Source organism: Aptenodytes forsteri, unplaced genomic scaffold, assembly GCF_000699145.1.
Source record: "Aptenodytes forsteri isolate BGI_AS27 unplaced genomic scaffold, ASM69914v1 Scaffold145, whole genome shotgun sequence".
Taxonomy (NCBI): Eukaryota; Metazoa; Chordata; class Aves; order Sphenisciformes; family Spheniscidae; genus Aptenodytes; species Aptenodytes forsteri.
The window spans coordinates 472,250-485,965 of NW_008795122.1; the positions used below are offsets into that span (position 1 = coordinate 472,250).

A 13,716-nucleotide genomic window follows, 5' to 3' on the forward strand; every position below is an offset into this window, starting at 1 on the left:
AAGTTTTGTGTCTGTTTCCCTTCTGGCACTCCCTTTTCTTCCCAGCCTTGCCTGCCTGCCTTCCTTCCGTGACTTCTGCTGTGGTGGCAGATAAAAATCTATGCTGAAGGAAAACAAGTAAACTCTGGACGCCTATGGCACATTCAAACTCAGAGGGATGAGAATCTTTGCTTTAAAATAGAAGCTAAACCAATGGTATACCAATGGTATACCAGATGATGATTAAACAGAAACTTTTTAACATAATAAATCCTAATTTCCCCAAGCACGTTAATGTCTTTAGTTATCCTTATATGCTGTTCTCAGAAGCAAAACATTTTGTTACACTCTCGTATTTACAGCAATTCTAAGGACGTTAATTCTGCAAGTAAAATTTATCCCTGCTGGACCCCACTGAAGTCAAACGACCTCCAAGCCGGAAAGGATTTGGCCTTTTATCAGTGAGGACAGCAATTCTGACTTGCAGGAGGCTATTTGTAATCCCTAGGGAGAAGATTCCTGGTTTACATGGTATTGATAACAGAAAGAGGCCCAAGAATAACATCATAATGGTTTCCAGGAAATGCTGATTTACAAAGATGACGAAAGAATTTACTGCATCTTTAACCCATCCAGTGTTCACACGATTACTAATTTTTCTAGTATGTGAACTTCAGTCAGTTGAGTAAGGAGAACTCAGCTAGAAGAGAAGAAGGAAAAGATTAGTCTCATGGCAGTTACTGCTGTTCATTCAAAAATAACTGCAGATGAAACCTTCTCTGGCTCAAGGTAACTGCAGTGTCATTTTGACAATCTAAAGCAAATTGGTAAGGATCTGAGGATCCTGTTTCTAGTTCTTTACAAAATACAGGAATGCTTATTAGAAAAAAACTGTGTGGGAAACAGTTGCGATAAAAATGGTATTTTTTTATATGAACTTTTGTGGTTCTTTCAGCCTATGGATATGTATAGCGGGGTTCTTACTGCAGGCTTTGTTTTCCCGATGGGTAGGTGAATCTGAGAGGGGGGAAATAGAAGGGAATTTAGCAAGACTGCAGAAAGTATATCTTGCTAAGACTGAGTTACTGAGTTGTAGGATATTTTGTCCTGCTGCAGATTTCACTCTTGTTCTCCGCATCTCACGCAGTGCTTTTTATTGGCATCTCATGGAGGAAAAGTGTTGCTTTAATAATGCAGATTATCTACTTACTGTACTTAGACAGCTCTTCCCCAGGGTAGATTATATTGTGTGAATTTGGGATAATAAAGAAAAAACCTCCGTATTTTCCTCATTCCCATTTAGCAAGGTAAATAGCATGGAAAAAGGAGGGAAGGAATTCTTTAAAAATCTTCCAAAACTGTTTTCTCCCCTAATTTCTAGCAGAACTTGAAAACGTTTCTAGCAAGAGCCTCCAGAAATCCACCTACTGTCTAGCAGCAGTGAACTACTTCTTTAGTACCTTTAAAAACTGCAGCATGATTGTATTTGACTCTCCCAATTCATCACTGAACACATTCTTTTTGTGTGGTTGTGACCCCAAAAGATGGTGATGGTCACAGCTGGTTTGGAAGCTCTGGACAGAGCTGGTTTGAGAATTACTGGGCATGCTAAAAGAAACCAAAAACGTTTGGAGCCTGATGATAAACAAAAGTGAAGCCAACTATTATTTTCACTGCCGAAACTTTGGGAAATGCAAATGCATATGTAGTTCACAAATGCAGTTCAGGAGGTCAGAACTGTTTTCGTATGTATAAACCAAACAACAAACGAGCAGGGACAAATCTCCTTGGATTGGGAGTGGTAGGTTTTAATGCAGAATTTTAATTCAGGCTAGTATTTCAATTTTAGCTGAAGAACTAGTTTGTCATGAGTGCTATCAGAGAAAAAGGTGAAGAAGCAAAAAAAAGATATTTTGGTCTTGAACAGATCTTCAGCTTGGTGAAGAACTCCTCTATTTGTATATAAAGTTTAACTGTGTTTCCAATCATCGACAGTCAGGATTCTGGCTTAGTTTTGTTCTGTTTGTGGGTAAGGAGGAGTGTTTACAGAGAGGCATTTGAAGGGGAGTTGACAGGCTTTTAAATACATAACCATTTTAAGATCATAAATCACTGAACATACAGAAAACTAAGAGCTAGTATTAAAAAGGAGGTTTTATTTTAAAGCTGTTAAAGCCAAACCACTGCTGTGTTTCCTGATAGAAGTCTGCTGGACAAATCCCCAGTGTGGGTATACATCAGTGCTCTTAAGTACTCTAAGCCACAATGATTCAGAACACAATTTCTAGTCAGTAAGTAAAAGAGGAAAATATTTTTAATAGGACATTGGTACAGTATTTTCCCAATCTTTCTATATACTTAGTGAATATTAGTTTTATTTGCTAAAAATGTTTTAGCTGACTTTTAATTTCTCACTTTGGTACCCCATGTAGAAACTTGCAGCGCTGAAAAGTTGTGCAAGTTTGCTGAATCGGAAATTTTTATGTTCCTTGTGCAGCTTCCCTGAGCAAGTCAAGTCCTTTGTGCTATCTACAGAATCAGTGTAATCGTTATGTATTTGTCAGTGTAAAGGCTTCGTTTGTGCAAGAACTCTGAGATCTTTCAATTGTGACATTCATGGTTCACTGGCCAGCGTGTCAGACAATTTCACATAACACAGTGCTTCCAAGTATGCTTGCAGCATCCTGTCCCATTTAGAATAGGAAATGTCTGCACCATCGTTTCAGAATGTAATGCAGCAAGTGATGAAAGAGCACTAATTTTTTCATAATTGTACAAGCAGCCTTTTTGTAACCAGCATGTGTTGTACGTGTCCCGTTTGCTTAGTATTAACTTATGAATGGAAAAGTTTACAACATACAGCAGTTTCGATCACTGTGGGACTCAGGTGTTCGCTCAGCACAGCATAAACGCTTGGAGACATTGGAAGAAGATCTGATGGAGAATGTGGATCTGTAGAATCATTTAAGCTTAAAAAAAACAGAAACAAAAAACACAAAAATAATCTTAAAAGCAACCTAAATCCCCCTAACTTGATGCATAGCAGTGGAGTATGGTGAATGCTTATTAAGTTAGTTAAGCCTGTACTTGGGCTTGCTGGTGGCCCTGTAAGCACATGCCAACAACCTGGTATACGTTTAAAAATGTAGGAGATAGGACCGAGGGAAGAGAGGATAAACCTGGCTCTGTAATATCAGCTGCTGGAGAGAAAAGGAGACAGTGAAAGATAAGTAGATCAGAGTACCATAAAGTCTGCCTTCAATTTTTACAAACGTTTTGCCACGTGGATGGGAAAAGCGCTGTAGAAGTGAAGTTCTTTACTTCCCTTTTTTGTCTTTGGCAGTCCTTGGCCAAATAAAAACACGCGATGTGTTGCTATCCCAAACTATTTGAATGGGGGAAGGGAGGCAGGGAAAACTTTGAAACAGTATGTAAATTTAATAGAAATAACATTTGAAGTGTAATACATCTGTAAGGATACTTACATTTTGGAGACTGGGATAAATACAGAAGGAACATAACCTTTGCCTCCTCCATCTGAGGGCTTTGAGACTAAAAATAAATATTAGAGAAATTAAATATTGCCTAGTAATTTTATTGTTTATTTGAAATTGATTATCCACTTTAAGCGCTGCAGACCATAATATATTAAAAAAGAAATATCCCTGTTTATACTTAAATAAGCAGCCATAAAAATGAGGGGAATTCCTGAGATTAGTCTTTGAGGTCAGGTCTTAGTCACGTAATTGACTGTGCTCCCTTGATATGAATCGCCATCTCAGAATATAATACAATAACTGATGAAAGATACCTTGTTAGGGCTTCAGAAGCAAATATCCTGTAACTCTGCAAGCTTGGTACTTCTGAGCCTCTAGATTTCAGTTCTGCAAATGCTTGCATGGAGCTCTATCTCTACAGATACAGCTTCAGCAATGTCTTTTACATGAAATTAAGCACATACGTACATTTTTAGAGGATTGGAGCATTAGGCAAAGTCCACTGAATTAAAATGAAGAGGAAAAACATTTGTAGCCTCCAAATATTTTTGAGTAGTGTAGGAATTTGAATTCAAATGGAATTGTAACCTTTCATACTGAAAGTCCAGAAGAATGTGTATTACAATAAAGGCTTTGAGGGCTTTTTTGAGAGAAAGCAAGTTTGATTTAAAAATAGCCTGACTTGTAACTTGGACAAGAAAGACCATGGGCCTGAATGTATTTGCAGCCATTCTTGTCTAGCCTTCTTGTATTTTCCAGTGCAGTTGCCAGGGGTTATACTGCTGGAATAAAGCAGGTCTTCCAAGCTGTTTGGAAAACACAGAATTTCCTTGAAATTAAAGAGACAGCATGCTACAGCGTAACATGATTATGAAGCTGATAAGCAGGATGACTTTTCAGTTTCATCTCCTTTGAACACCCGAGCACTGAATTTAGTAATGCATCGGTCAGGAAAAAAAATCCTATTTTTTTGACTCTTTCTGCCCTAAGATCTATTTCTTAGCTTCTTTTAAATATTGTTGTCATTGCCTCTAATGTGACCTCTAAGACCAGGGATATATTTACAAAATGAAGCTGTCTAAATGATAGACGTGTTAAAACAGTTCTTTTGAAGATGCTGATTAAAGGAGGCATCTTAATCTGTTCCCTTCCTCCCTGCCCCCTTCCTCAAATTGCCTCTTGACTTTGCAGCTGCTTTGCAGAAAGGGTAAACACAGAAATGGAGCCCAACCTTCATTTGGCTGACAGCTGTAGTGTTTGCCAAAGGCCTTATCTTTGGGAATGTCTGGATAGAGATACTTCAGAGGGTTTTCAGGAACGTTGTCTGCCATAATAACTTTGTAATCGCGCAGTATGTCGGCAAAAGGCAGTGCAGATAAGCGACCTTTGTTATAGGGTTCCACCGAATGAAATGTTACATCTCCTGTAAAAATACAAAGGCACCATAACCGCTGATAACTGGTAGATCAGCATCTGCAGTTGGAATGTATTTTTGCCTTTCTTTTGCAGTTTACACTGGCATGGGTTTTACCTGTTCATACCGATGTTAGTATCTTTCAAGTTATACTTTCTGCACATGTGGAAACAAATTTAAAGCCTGCGGTAAGCAGATACATCTCCTAATGAACTTACATAGTTAATACAAAGAACTGAGAGGTAGACTTTCAGAGTTTTGGTTTGTGTTTCAGTAAATATGATACTTGTATCTTGTCCAAAACCATACTAAGACATGATACACATGAATTTTACTTTCAAACCGAAGAAACCGTGGCTCCTGTATTACAGGTGTATTGCAGAGTTTGAGGTTTATGTTATTTTTTTAAAATTATACTTACCATTTTCTAACTGATCCACCCAAGTAAAGGTAATTCCACCCAGATTGCTTTCACTAAACCTTAATAAAAATGTTCCTGGTGTCTTGTCCTTGAGCAAAATTCGTTCCTTCTCTTTGCTTACAAATCCCATTATGTACCTGAAGTGTAACAGGAAATCATGGGTTTGCTTTTGGAAAAAAATACAGACTTCAATCTGTGCAATGCATCTGGCCAAACTTTATATAGGTGTTCAAAGCCTGGTTACAAAAGCTTTATAAGGTCTTGAAACTATGACAAAAGCTTCACATGAGTTACGTGTGGAGTGTGGTGTTGAGCTCAAAGTACTATGAAGCATGATGAAATTTATCACAGTACTTGACTGTACACTGACAGAACTGATAAACAGATCTAAACCTGCATTTCTAAGAGATTCAATGATGTTCCCCTTTGGCAAAAATTTCAAAAGGTTATAAATGGGAAGAGGGAGACAGAAGTATTAAACTCTCTGCCAATTCTCTTGTGCATAGCTAAAACTGAGATTAGTAAAGAAAAAAGACAAAGCAGAGAGAGATCAATATACAGCAGTTTCCTTGTTGCTCACCCATCAATCCAAAGAGGCAGAATGTGTTTTTTAATTAAGTCCAGGATGGCTTCAAGCCAAACCCAAAAGGTAAAAGACTTTCCAGGCAAATGTTCCTGATGGTTTAAAAAAAAAAAACAAACCAAAAAAAAAAAAAAAACAAACCAAAAAAAAAAAAAAACAAACCAAAAAAAAAAAAAACAAACCAAAAAAAAAAAAAACAAACCAAAAAAAAAAAAAAAAACAAACCAAAAAAAAAAAAAACAAACCAAAAAAAAAAAAAAAAAAAAAAACAAACCAAAAAAAAAAAAAAACAAACCAAAAAAAAAAAAAAAACAAACCAAAAAAAAAAAAAACAAACCAAAAAAAAAAAAAACAAACCAAAAAAAAAAAAAACAAACCAAAAAAAAAAAAAAAAACAAACCAAAAAAAAAAAAAAAAAACAAACCAAAAAAAAAAAAAACAAACCAAAAAAAAAAAAAACAACCACAAAACACAAACAAAACCAACACACACAAGAAGAGAATTGTGAGAGTGTTGTTACCCAACATCCACATGACATGGCTATCTCAGTTTCTTACGAATAATCTAGTTTGTTCAAGTGAGAATGACAAATTTGAACAGCTGTTTTGAGTAACGTCTCTCAGCCTGACAAAAAAACAATTGATTTCTAAGATACGCATTGAAAGCTTCTCATTTTTCAAGAAAAAAAAAATCACATTCGTTGTTTCTTCCTGGTTATGAAATTACATTTTGAGAGAAATGATGACAAGAAAGTTGCACTTCCTTCCGAGGTTCCATGCTTATTTAAATAATGTAGTTAATATGAATAAATGGGTTTACCCTTCTTTCTCAATAACTTGTCTGTTCCTCATCAAAATTACTGAATATATCGACCGACTTGAAATAATTTAGGTCACAACTGAGCATATGAAAAAAAATTACTGTATGTTTATGAAAAATGTATTGTGTGCTTTGATAGCACAATCTATAGATCATTTACAGAAATACATAGGGCACACTATAATGACAGTTTCTGATATCTGTAGCAATGTAACTAAGTAGATCTCTTAGCCCAAGCATTAAACTTCTGGAAATGTTATTTTCCTAGTTAAATTTTTACAATGAATGTGATTGTGCTGGGCTACAAATCCCACATATGGCAAGTGGGAATCTTACCAGTAGCATCAGAGAGACGGAGTTAGGCACGCATGTGGGCGTTAGGAGAAAGAAGAGTCTAGTTTTACTTTCGGAACCGTACCTTGCAGAACTTTGCCCAGGACAGTTGATAATCATTGTAACTGACTTGTTGTCCTGAGAGCAAAAAAAGAAACCAAATGGTGAGTCTATTTTTCTGAAGTTTTGAAATAGATATAAGCTTGATGTCTGTATATTTGAAGTACAGTACATCCTGACTTGGAGAGGGATTGAGAGGAGCATGCTAAGGGGCTGCAGATCAGTTTTTCTGTATCCTTTTGAAGCAGCTGATAATGGTAGTTTTGGGAATATTTGCCTTAAGTAGTCTGGGACTTTGTTTCTGCAACACTGTGTGCTCAGTTTCAGTTTTTAGCCCGAGCGTTACTTCTCTTGGCCTTCACTCTATCTTGAGCTTCCACGTTTAAGGCAATTTATTTTTTGTTTCTTATGATTCTTGCTGATGTACAGTGGCACCTCTCAACTCCACTAAGCAAGAAATCTCCAAGAAACCATCAGAAAAATTGACTGTTACCCAGGGAAACCAGTCTTCGCTTCCCAGCTTTGAAAGCAATAATAAGTAAAGATTCCCCCCAGTTTTTGACAAATGCTTCTGTTCTTGCCCGACAGTAGAGGTGTTGTTACACCCTCAGCCTGGAGTTTCTTACAGCTCACAATATATTTTATAATTGTTTCTTCTCCAAAAACAGATAAAGCTTTCTTTTCTTCTGCCAGCTTTCCCTAAGGCGTCTCCCTTCTGGGGGACTGTCAGATCGAAGTGTTCAATAGTTCATCTCGCTGAAGTTACAGGGCCTCTTTGCTACGCTGTCACCAGTGAAGGATGGGTCCCAGAACTAAACAGACCCACAAGGATGGGTACTTAAAATGAAACAAAACCCAAACCAAACCAAACCCCATAAGCAAGCAAAAAGACTTCCTTTTGATTTCAGATGCGTGAGATAATTACTTGCTAAGGAAACAAAATAACATCACAGTTCAGTGTGACTCTGATGCCCTCTTTCTTCAGTTTAGCAGCCTGGAAGTTCAGAAGTTGAATCACTTTGTGGTAAGAATAAGCTGATGCGTGCTTTTCTTTAAAGAAAAAAATGTCATTGTGGCATTTTTGAAGTCAGCTCTGGAAGTGGAGGTCATGCTTAAAGTCATTACCTGTAACTATCAAATATAAGAGCCCAAAAGCAAATAAAATCTGTATATTTCTATATACACTTACCCATAAGTTTCTCTGCCAGCATGTTGAGCTGCTCAGAATTGAGTCCACGACCGACATACGATGAAAATTGCCAGCTCAGTACTTCTAAGAGCTGACTTAAAGTGGCAGCAGGGGGATTGTTGAAGAAAGACAAATTCTGCAACAGAATTAGTGCTTTGTTTAGACAGTTAGCAACCATGAAATACACTGCAAGCTGGAAAAGAAGACTGCAAGTACTTGAGCAGAATCTGGAAGTGTTAAAAATTAGGTGTGCAGGGGGATACATTGGGGCAAATAGGTGCTGGCCCTCCCACCTGCAGCCACCCAGCAAGGTCCACTCGGGTGCCTGAGCAGAGTTGTAGGGGGAGACTCCTAGTGAGAGTGAGAGTCTGTGTGTGCATCTTGGATGATAAAATACCTTGCTATGCTTCTGATAGTATCGTATGTTAAGACAGTGAAAATATGCTTAAATCCTGTCCAATAAAGGCAGATATTCTCACTATACTTTCATATGTTTGGTGCATGGAAATCTTAAAATGTTACATACTCATATAGCGGTATGTTGTTGAATCATTTGGCTCATCTTAGTTTTTCATTTGGTTTCTGGACTGTACATGTAATGAACACACTGAAGACTCTGCAAAAACTCTTTGGAATATCACAGAGTGATAATGAAGTCCAGGCTGCTGGTCAGCTGGCCTGCCATCGTTCTTAGGCGCACTCCATGGTAAACTGTCTTACCCTTTCTCTCCTCCGAACTTCTATGTGACTGCCACTAATCCCCAACTGAAAGCCTGACAGCACTATTCTACAATCTGCAAATACAGTAACAGTGACCGAATCTAAAATATGTGCTGAGCCAGCTGGAGCCTGAGAAAGAATGATTCTGCTTTTGCTCACGGTTACAGCCACTAGAAGGTGCTACTTGACACTTAAAATCTCTATAGAAAGCATGAGCTCCTATAAAATGCATGAGAGAAAGCAGCACGTAAGTACATTATAGACCCATCTATACACCTGCTTTGACAGTTTTGAATTGTACTAGTTGAATTACTTTGTACCATGCACAGTTTTGGTCAACCGCATCCAAAAAAGGCAAATTCAAACTAGAAAAGTTGTGGAGAAGGGCTATCACCTTTCCTTAGTTTAAGAACTACTACTTCAGCCTACAAAAAGGAAGGCTAAGCATGCATATGGTTTTATATCTGGGCAGGGAACAAAAGATAAACAACATTAAAGTATGTTGTTGATAAGAGTGTATGTGAAGAAAATAAGGCCATTTTAAGAGGGAAACGTCAATATATTTGGTCACCAAATAATAGAAATGTGAAAATGCAGAAAGTCAGTGCTTGCATACTGAAGACCTACCTGAGGATCGTTGGTTGACAGATTGTACCAAATAATAGAAGCCCACGCGTTGGGTAGTTGGCTGACATTGGAAATCATCACCACAGGCAAAGAGCTGGTCTGGTGGAAAGAATGAATGCGGTACGTAAATGCTGCCGAGGAAAGTGTTAGCGCTGTGTTATGCTTTGTTTTTTAGCCCCCTCTTCCTTCCTGAAGCGTAAGTTTCTGTCCAGAAATTCTGGAAATCTTGCGTCTGCTTATGGTTACTGCTGAAGATAGCATCTAGGATAGATGGACCTGTGGTCTGGCCCAACAGGGTTGTTCTTCTGTAAGCTGCTGGAAAATGCCTTTCATTCTTGCCCCAGAAAACCTGGCTAGAATACTCACTTCCAAATTTATAGTCAATCCATACAGGCAGACCTGTGTTTCAAAGCTGATGGAGTGCAGTTCCTCCGTCACCATGTGAGGGCCCTGAGGGAGTAAGTAGGTTATAAAGCTGTGAATGCACAGTTGGCATTTGACACTGTTTTAGTGATGCAACTGCTGAGATTACACAACTTTGAAAGAAAACACATATCAAATATATAAGTAGAACAGGAAAAGGAGGAAGTGAAGGAAATAATATGTTTGTTAAATTAAATTAGTCCAGAAGTCTGGTGGTGTTTTTCTGATGAATCTAAAAAAACCCCTTGACGTTGTTAAAGCAATACTTTAAAACCTTTAACTTCTGCTTTTAACTTTTTCTAAAATGGTGCTTTTAAACACAGATTTGCACACAAAAAGTTAACAGATTATTTTTTGTGTCTGATAAAGGTTGTCTCCAACTTTTCTTTTCCTAAAGTTTCTTTACTGATTGACAATTCCAATTTAAACAGAGATGTTGAACTTCAAGGAGAAACAGACTAGAAACAAAACAAAAAGCCACAGCTTTAATGACAAGTAGGCCCTCATCTGGGAACACAGGTTTGTTGTAAGTATACTTAGATGGTACTAGTTGAGGGAGTAGAGGCCTAAATCATTAATCCAAAGTAAATCTGGTATTAAAAACCCAAGCTTTTCTTGGATGGGGAAAAAAAAAAGAAAATCTGTTTGTCATAGTTGATTAAAGTTTGTAGTACAAGCGTTCTGTTTTGATTACAAACCAGCATAGCCCTGTAAAAATCCAAATCTCTGCCCCTTGGGAAACAGATCTTTTGAAATACGTTCCCATCCCCAGAAGTCAAAGTATAAAAATCTATTTGTCCTTTTCCTGTTTTGTTGTTGTTGTTTTTCCCCTCCCCATCACATACTTGTTTTGTCAGACTTTTTAAAAAAAGAAAAAAAAATCAAAAATCCCAAATTGAAATGCTTCCGTTTACTGAAATACTCTGCTTTCAGTCAATGTAAAAGAAAACTATTCCTTGGGAAAGTGCCTCATGGCCTTATCTTTCCCATGGAGCACCTCCTCCAGGACATGTACAGGCCACTGCAACAAAAGATAATGTATAAATGAGGGGTTGAGACCACAGGAGATCCTCAGGCATCTGAATAATAAATCTGCCTTGCAAAGGGAAAATCCAGTTTATAGCTGAAGGCTTTTACATGAAATAGTCATCCATCAAATGAGCTCAAATGTTTTAATACAGGTAGAATCAATCCAGCTCAACCTGTATTGCTGACAGAAAGTTGAAAAGGGTTGGTGAAACTCCCCTTCTCCCTCCCTCCACACCCCCCGTTATGATTTTGCAAAAACTTACATTTTCCTCATGGAAAAATCATCTAGGCAAAAAGGCATATCCACATGAAAGGACAAATCTCAAATACAGAGAGCTTCCACTTTTTTTTATGAGGCAAGTCATACTTAACAACTACACTCTCAGCTTACTAAACATTCTATAACAAACCAAGTTTTTAAATTATTATGGTTGCTGTTAATTAAAAAAACAAAACAAAACAACTTGTTCATGCTAATAATGACTTCACAGACTGTGATTTGACCAAGGAAAAGCTCTGTTTGAGGAAATCAGCTAGCAGTGAACCATGTCACAGCTCAGCGGTCCTAATTCTCCACAGCCCTGTGTTTTATATAGTTACAAAGGCACAATGTGTGAAAGTGGGAGTAAAATGCTACCAAAAGTAGAGCACCAACATTTTTATGCCTACATTTTTGCATTTGCTTGTCTTGATGCAAATGACTTTGTAAGTAGCAAAGTAGTTGGGAGGCGAGCCTTGAGTTTCAGTCTTGCTAATCAGGTTGCAAGTTACTCCGTTCAGAAACACCATGTGAAGTGTGCACAAGTATCTTCTGCTTTAGGTTTTTGGTTAAAATTCTCCATGCCAATTACACCTTTGCTTTGTACTTAAAGACTACTTGAAATAACTTTTGTGCTTGTATAACTACATCTATTTGGGCTGTAATATGAGTGATTTTATTATTTTTTTTAATTTTTTTTTTTTAGTGCCAGAATGGCAGGTCCTCATATTAAAGCCTTGTCTGAGTCCTTGCTTGGAGAATACCATTAACCTGACCTACTTGAAAACTTTTGTGCTTGTATAACTACATCTATTTGGGCTGTAATATGAGTGATTTTATTATTTTTTTTAATTTTTTTTTTGAAACTTGCCAATATAACTTTACCCTCAGCACTTCTACTGTGCAAAAAAGTTACACTGGTGTGGAGATACCTTAAACCGGTAAAGGCTATTTCACTTCCTAGGTAAGTAGGTGGCATTCATAGAAGCATCTTATGACCTCAGTTACCTTGGGAGACTCTAATTGTTCTGGTAGTGTTGGCAGAGGCTGGGTTATTTGGTGCTTTGCTTCCATCAGAGATTTATCTGCAGATTTTTGCTGTTAAATAGCAATGCTAAATTTACAGTGATGGTCCATGGCCACCCTAGAATTTGTGTGTACTCGTGCCTCTCCCCTCCCTGCCTGCTGCCTCCAGTTGCTGGATGAGGACATCCTGCCCTCTCCCCTGCCGGGGCAGTTCTCCTTTCCCCTCCTGCCAGTGATGCAGAAGGTGAATGAATGAAGGCAGTAACTTTCTTGCCTGCGATTCTGATTTTGTCTGTGACACCTGCCGCACTCAGGGGAATCACGGTTTGTAGGAAGCCAGGGCTGAGAAGAAGGACGTAGGGTGTGCAGATGGTGAGGAGCTGGGCAGGGGAAGAAGCACTGGTGGTCTGGATGTGAGGGGTGCTGGAGGGTAACACGGGAATGGAAGGAGCACTCTACGATACAGGGACACGGTGTTCCGGGTGTGGTTTAGCACCGATGTTAGTACTTCTGATTTCTGTTCTCCGCAAAGCAAGAACGTACGGATTTTAAGCTCCTCTGCTAGGAAGCAAGCACTTGCAATACCTTTTCACCTTATGTGCCAGGTGGTGTGTGCATGTCTCTAAAATCTGGGTACTGCAAAGTACCTGCTGGTTTGTTAGGGCTAACGTGTCATAGTACAGTGTCACCACAAGAGGGGAACCTACGACCGGATTCGCATGAGTATTGGTAAACTAAGCACACTTTTGGTCCTGGTTGAGGCAAGCAAACTTCTTTGATGCAGATATAATTATACCCTTACTTCAGCTGTAAACGTGGCCAACAGAATATATATTTAAAGAACCGTTCCTATAGGAAAAATTGTTTCAGCAAAAAACTCAAAAAGCTTATTTTTTCAAACTGTAAATGACCAAAAAGGTGGCCTTAAAGATGACTGCCTTTAAGGCACAGACGAATGCCTATTGTAACTTTTTTACACACAAATTTGAGGCATGCAATTAAAATTTCTGAGTACTTACTTCTGAAAAGTTCTCATTATACTTATACCATCATGTGGTAATTGGTCCTATACTTAATATAAGGATAATATATTTCAAAATCTAACAGCATATGGTTGCTCTTTGATTTAAATAAAATCTAATCTGAAATACTTGTGAGAGTAATCAAAAATAACATGTAAAATAAATGCACAAACCTCATTTCCTTTGCTTCCAGCACTTGATTTCATTTCTTTGGGTTGCTGTATAAAGCAAAACAGTATTTATGTGGCAAAGAAACTACAGATAGAAGTACACATAAAGACTGTCATTTGTAACCATGATGTTCTTAGTATAATA

General features: G+C 37.9%; 1 protein-coding gene across 1 annotated transcript in view; it reads right to left on the reverse strand.

Annotated features, from left to right (window-relative positions):
* Nucleotides 1–595: 595 nt before the first annotated feature.
* Nucleotides 596–13,716, reverse strand: part of STAT4 (signal transducer and activator of transcription 4) — a 40,446-nt gene continuing 27,325 nt past the window's right edge. The window contains exons 13-23 of the mRNA XM_009277124.1: nucleotides 13,575–13,619; nucleotides 10,009–10,092; nucleotides 9,643–9,741; nucleotides 8,296–8,431; nucleotides 7,132–7,184; nucleotides 5,892–5,986; nucleotides 5,312–5,448; nucleotides 4,708–4,899; nucleotides 3,465–3,531; nucleotides 2,840–2,948; nucleotides 596–679 (exon numbers count right to left, since the gene is read on the reverse strand). Coding sequence (XP_009275399.1) covers nucleotides 653–679; nucleotides 2,840–2,948; nucleotides 3,465–3,531; nucleotides 4,708–4,899; nucleotides 5,312–5,448; nucleotides 5,892–5,986; nucleotides 7,132–7,184; nucleotides 8,296–8,431; nucleotides 9,643–9,741; nucleotides 10,009–10,092; nucleotides 13,575–13,619 — 1,044 coding nt within the window. The 3' untranslated portion in view covers nucleotides 596–652. The remainder of the gene's footprint in view (nucleotides 680–2,839; nucleotides 2,949–3,464; nucleotides 3,532–4,707; nucleotides 4,900–5,311; nucleotides 5,449–5,891; nucleotides 5,987–7,131; nucleotides 7,185–8,295; nucleotides 8,432–9,642; nucleotides 9,742–10,008; nucleotides 10,093–13,574; nucleotides 13,620–13,716) is intronic.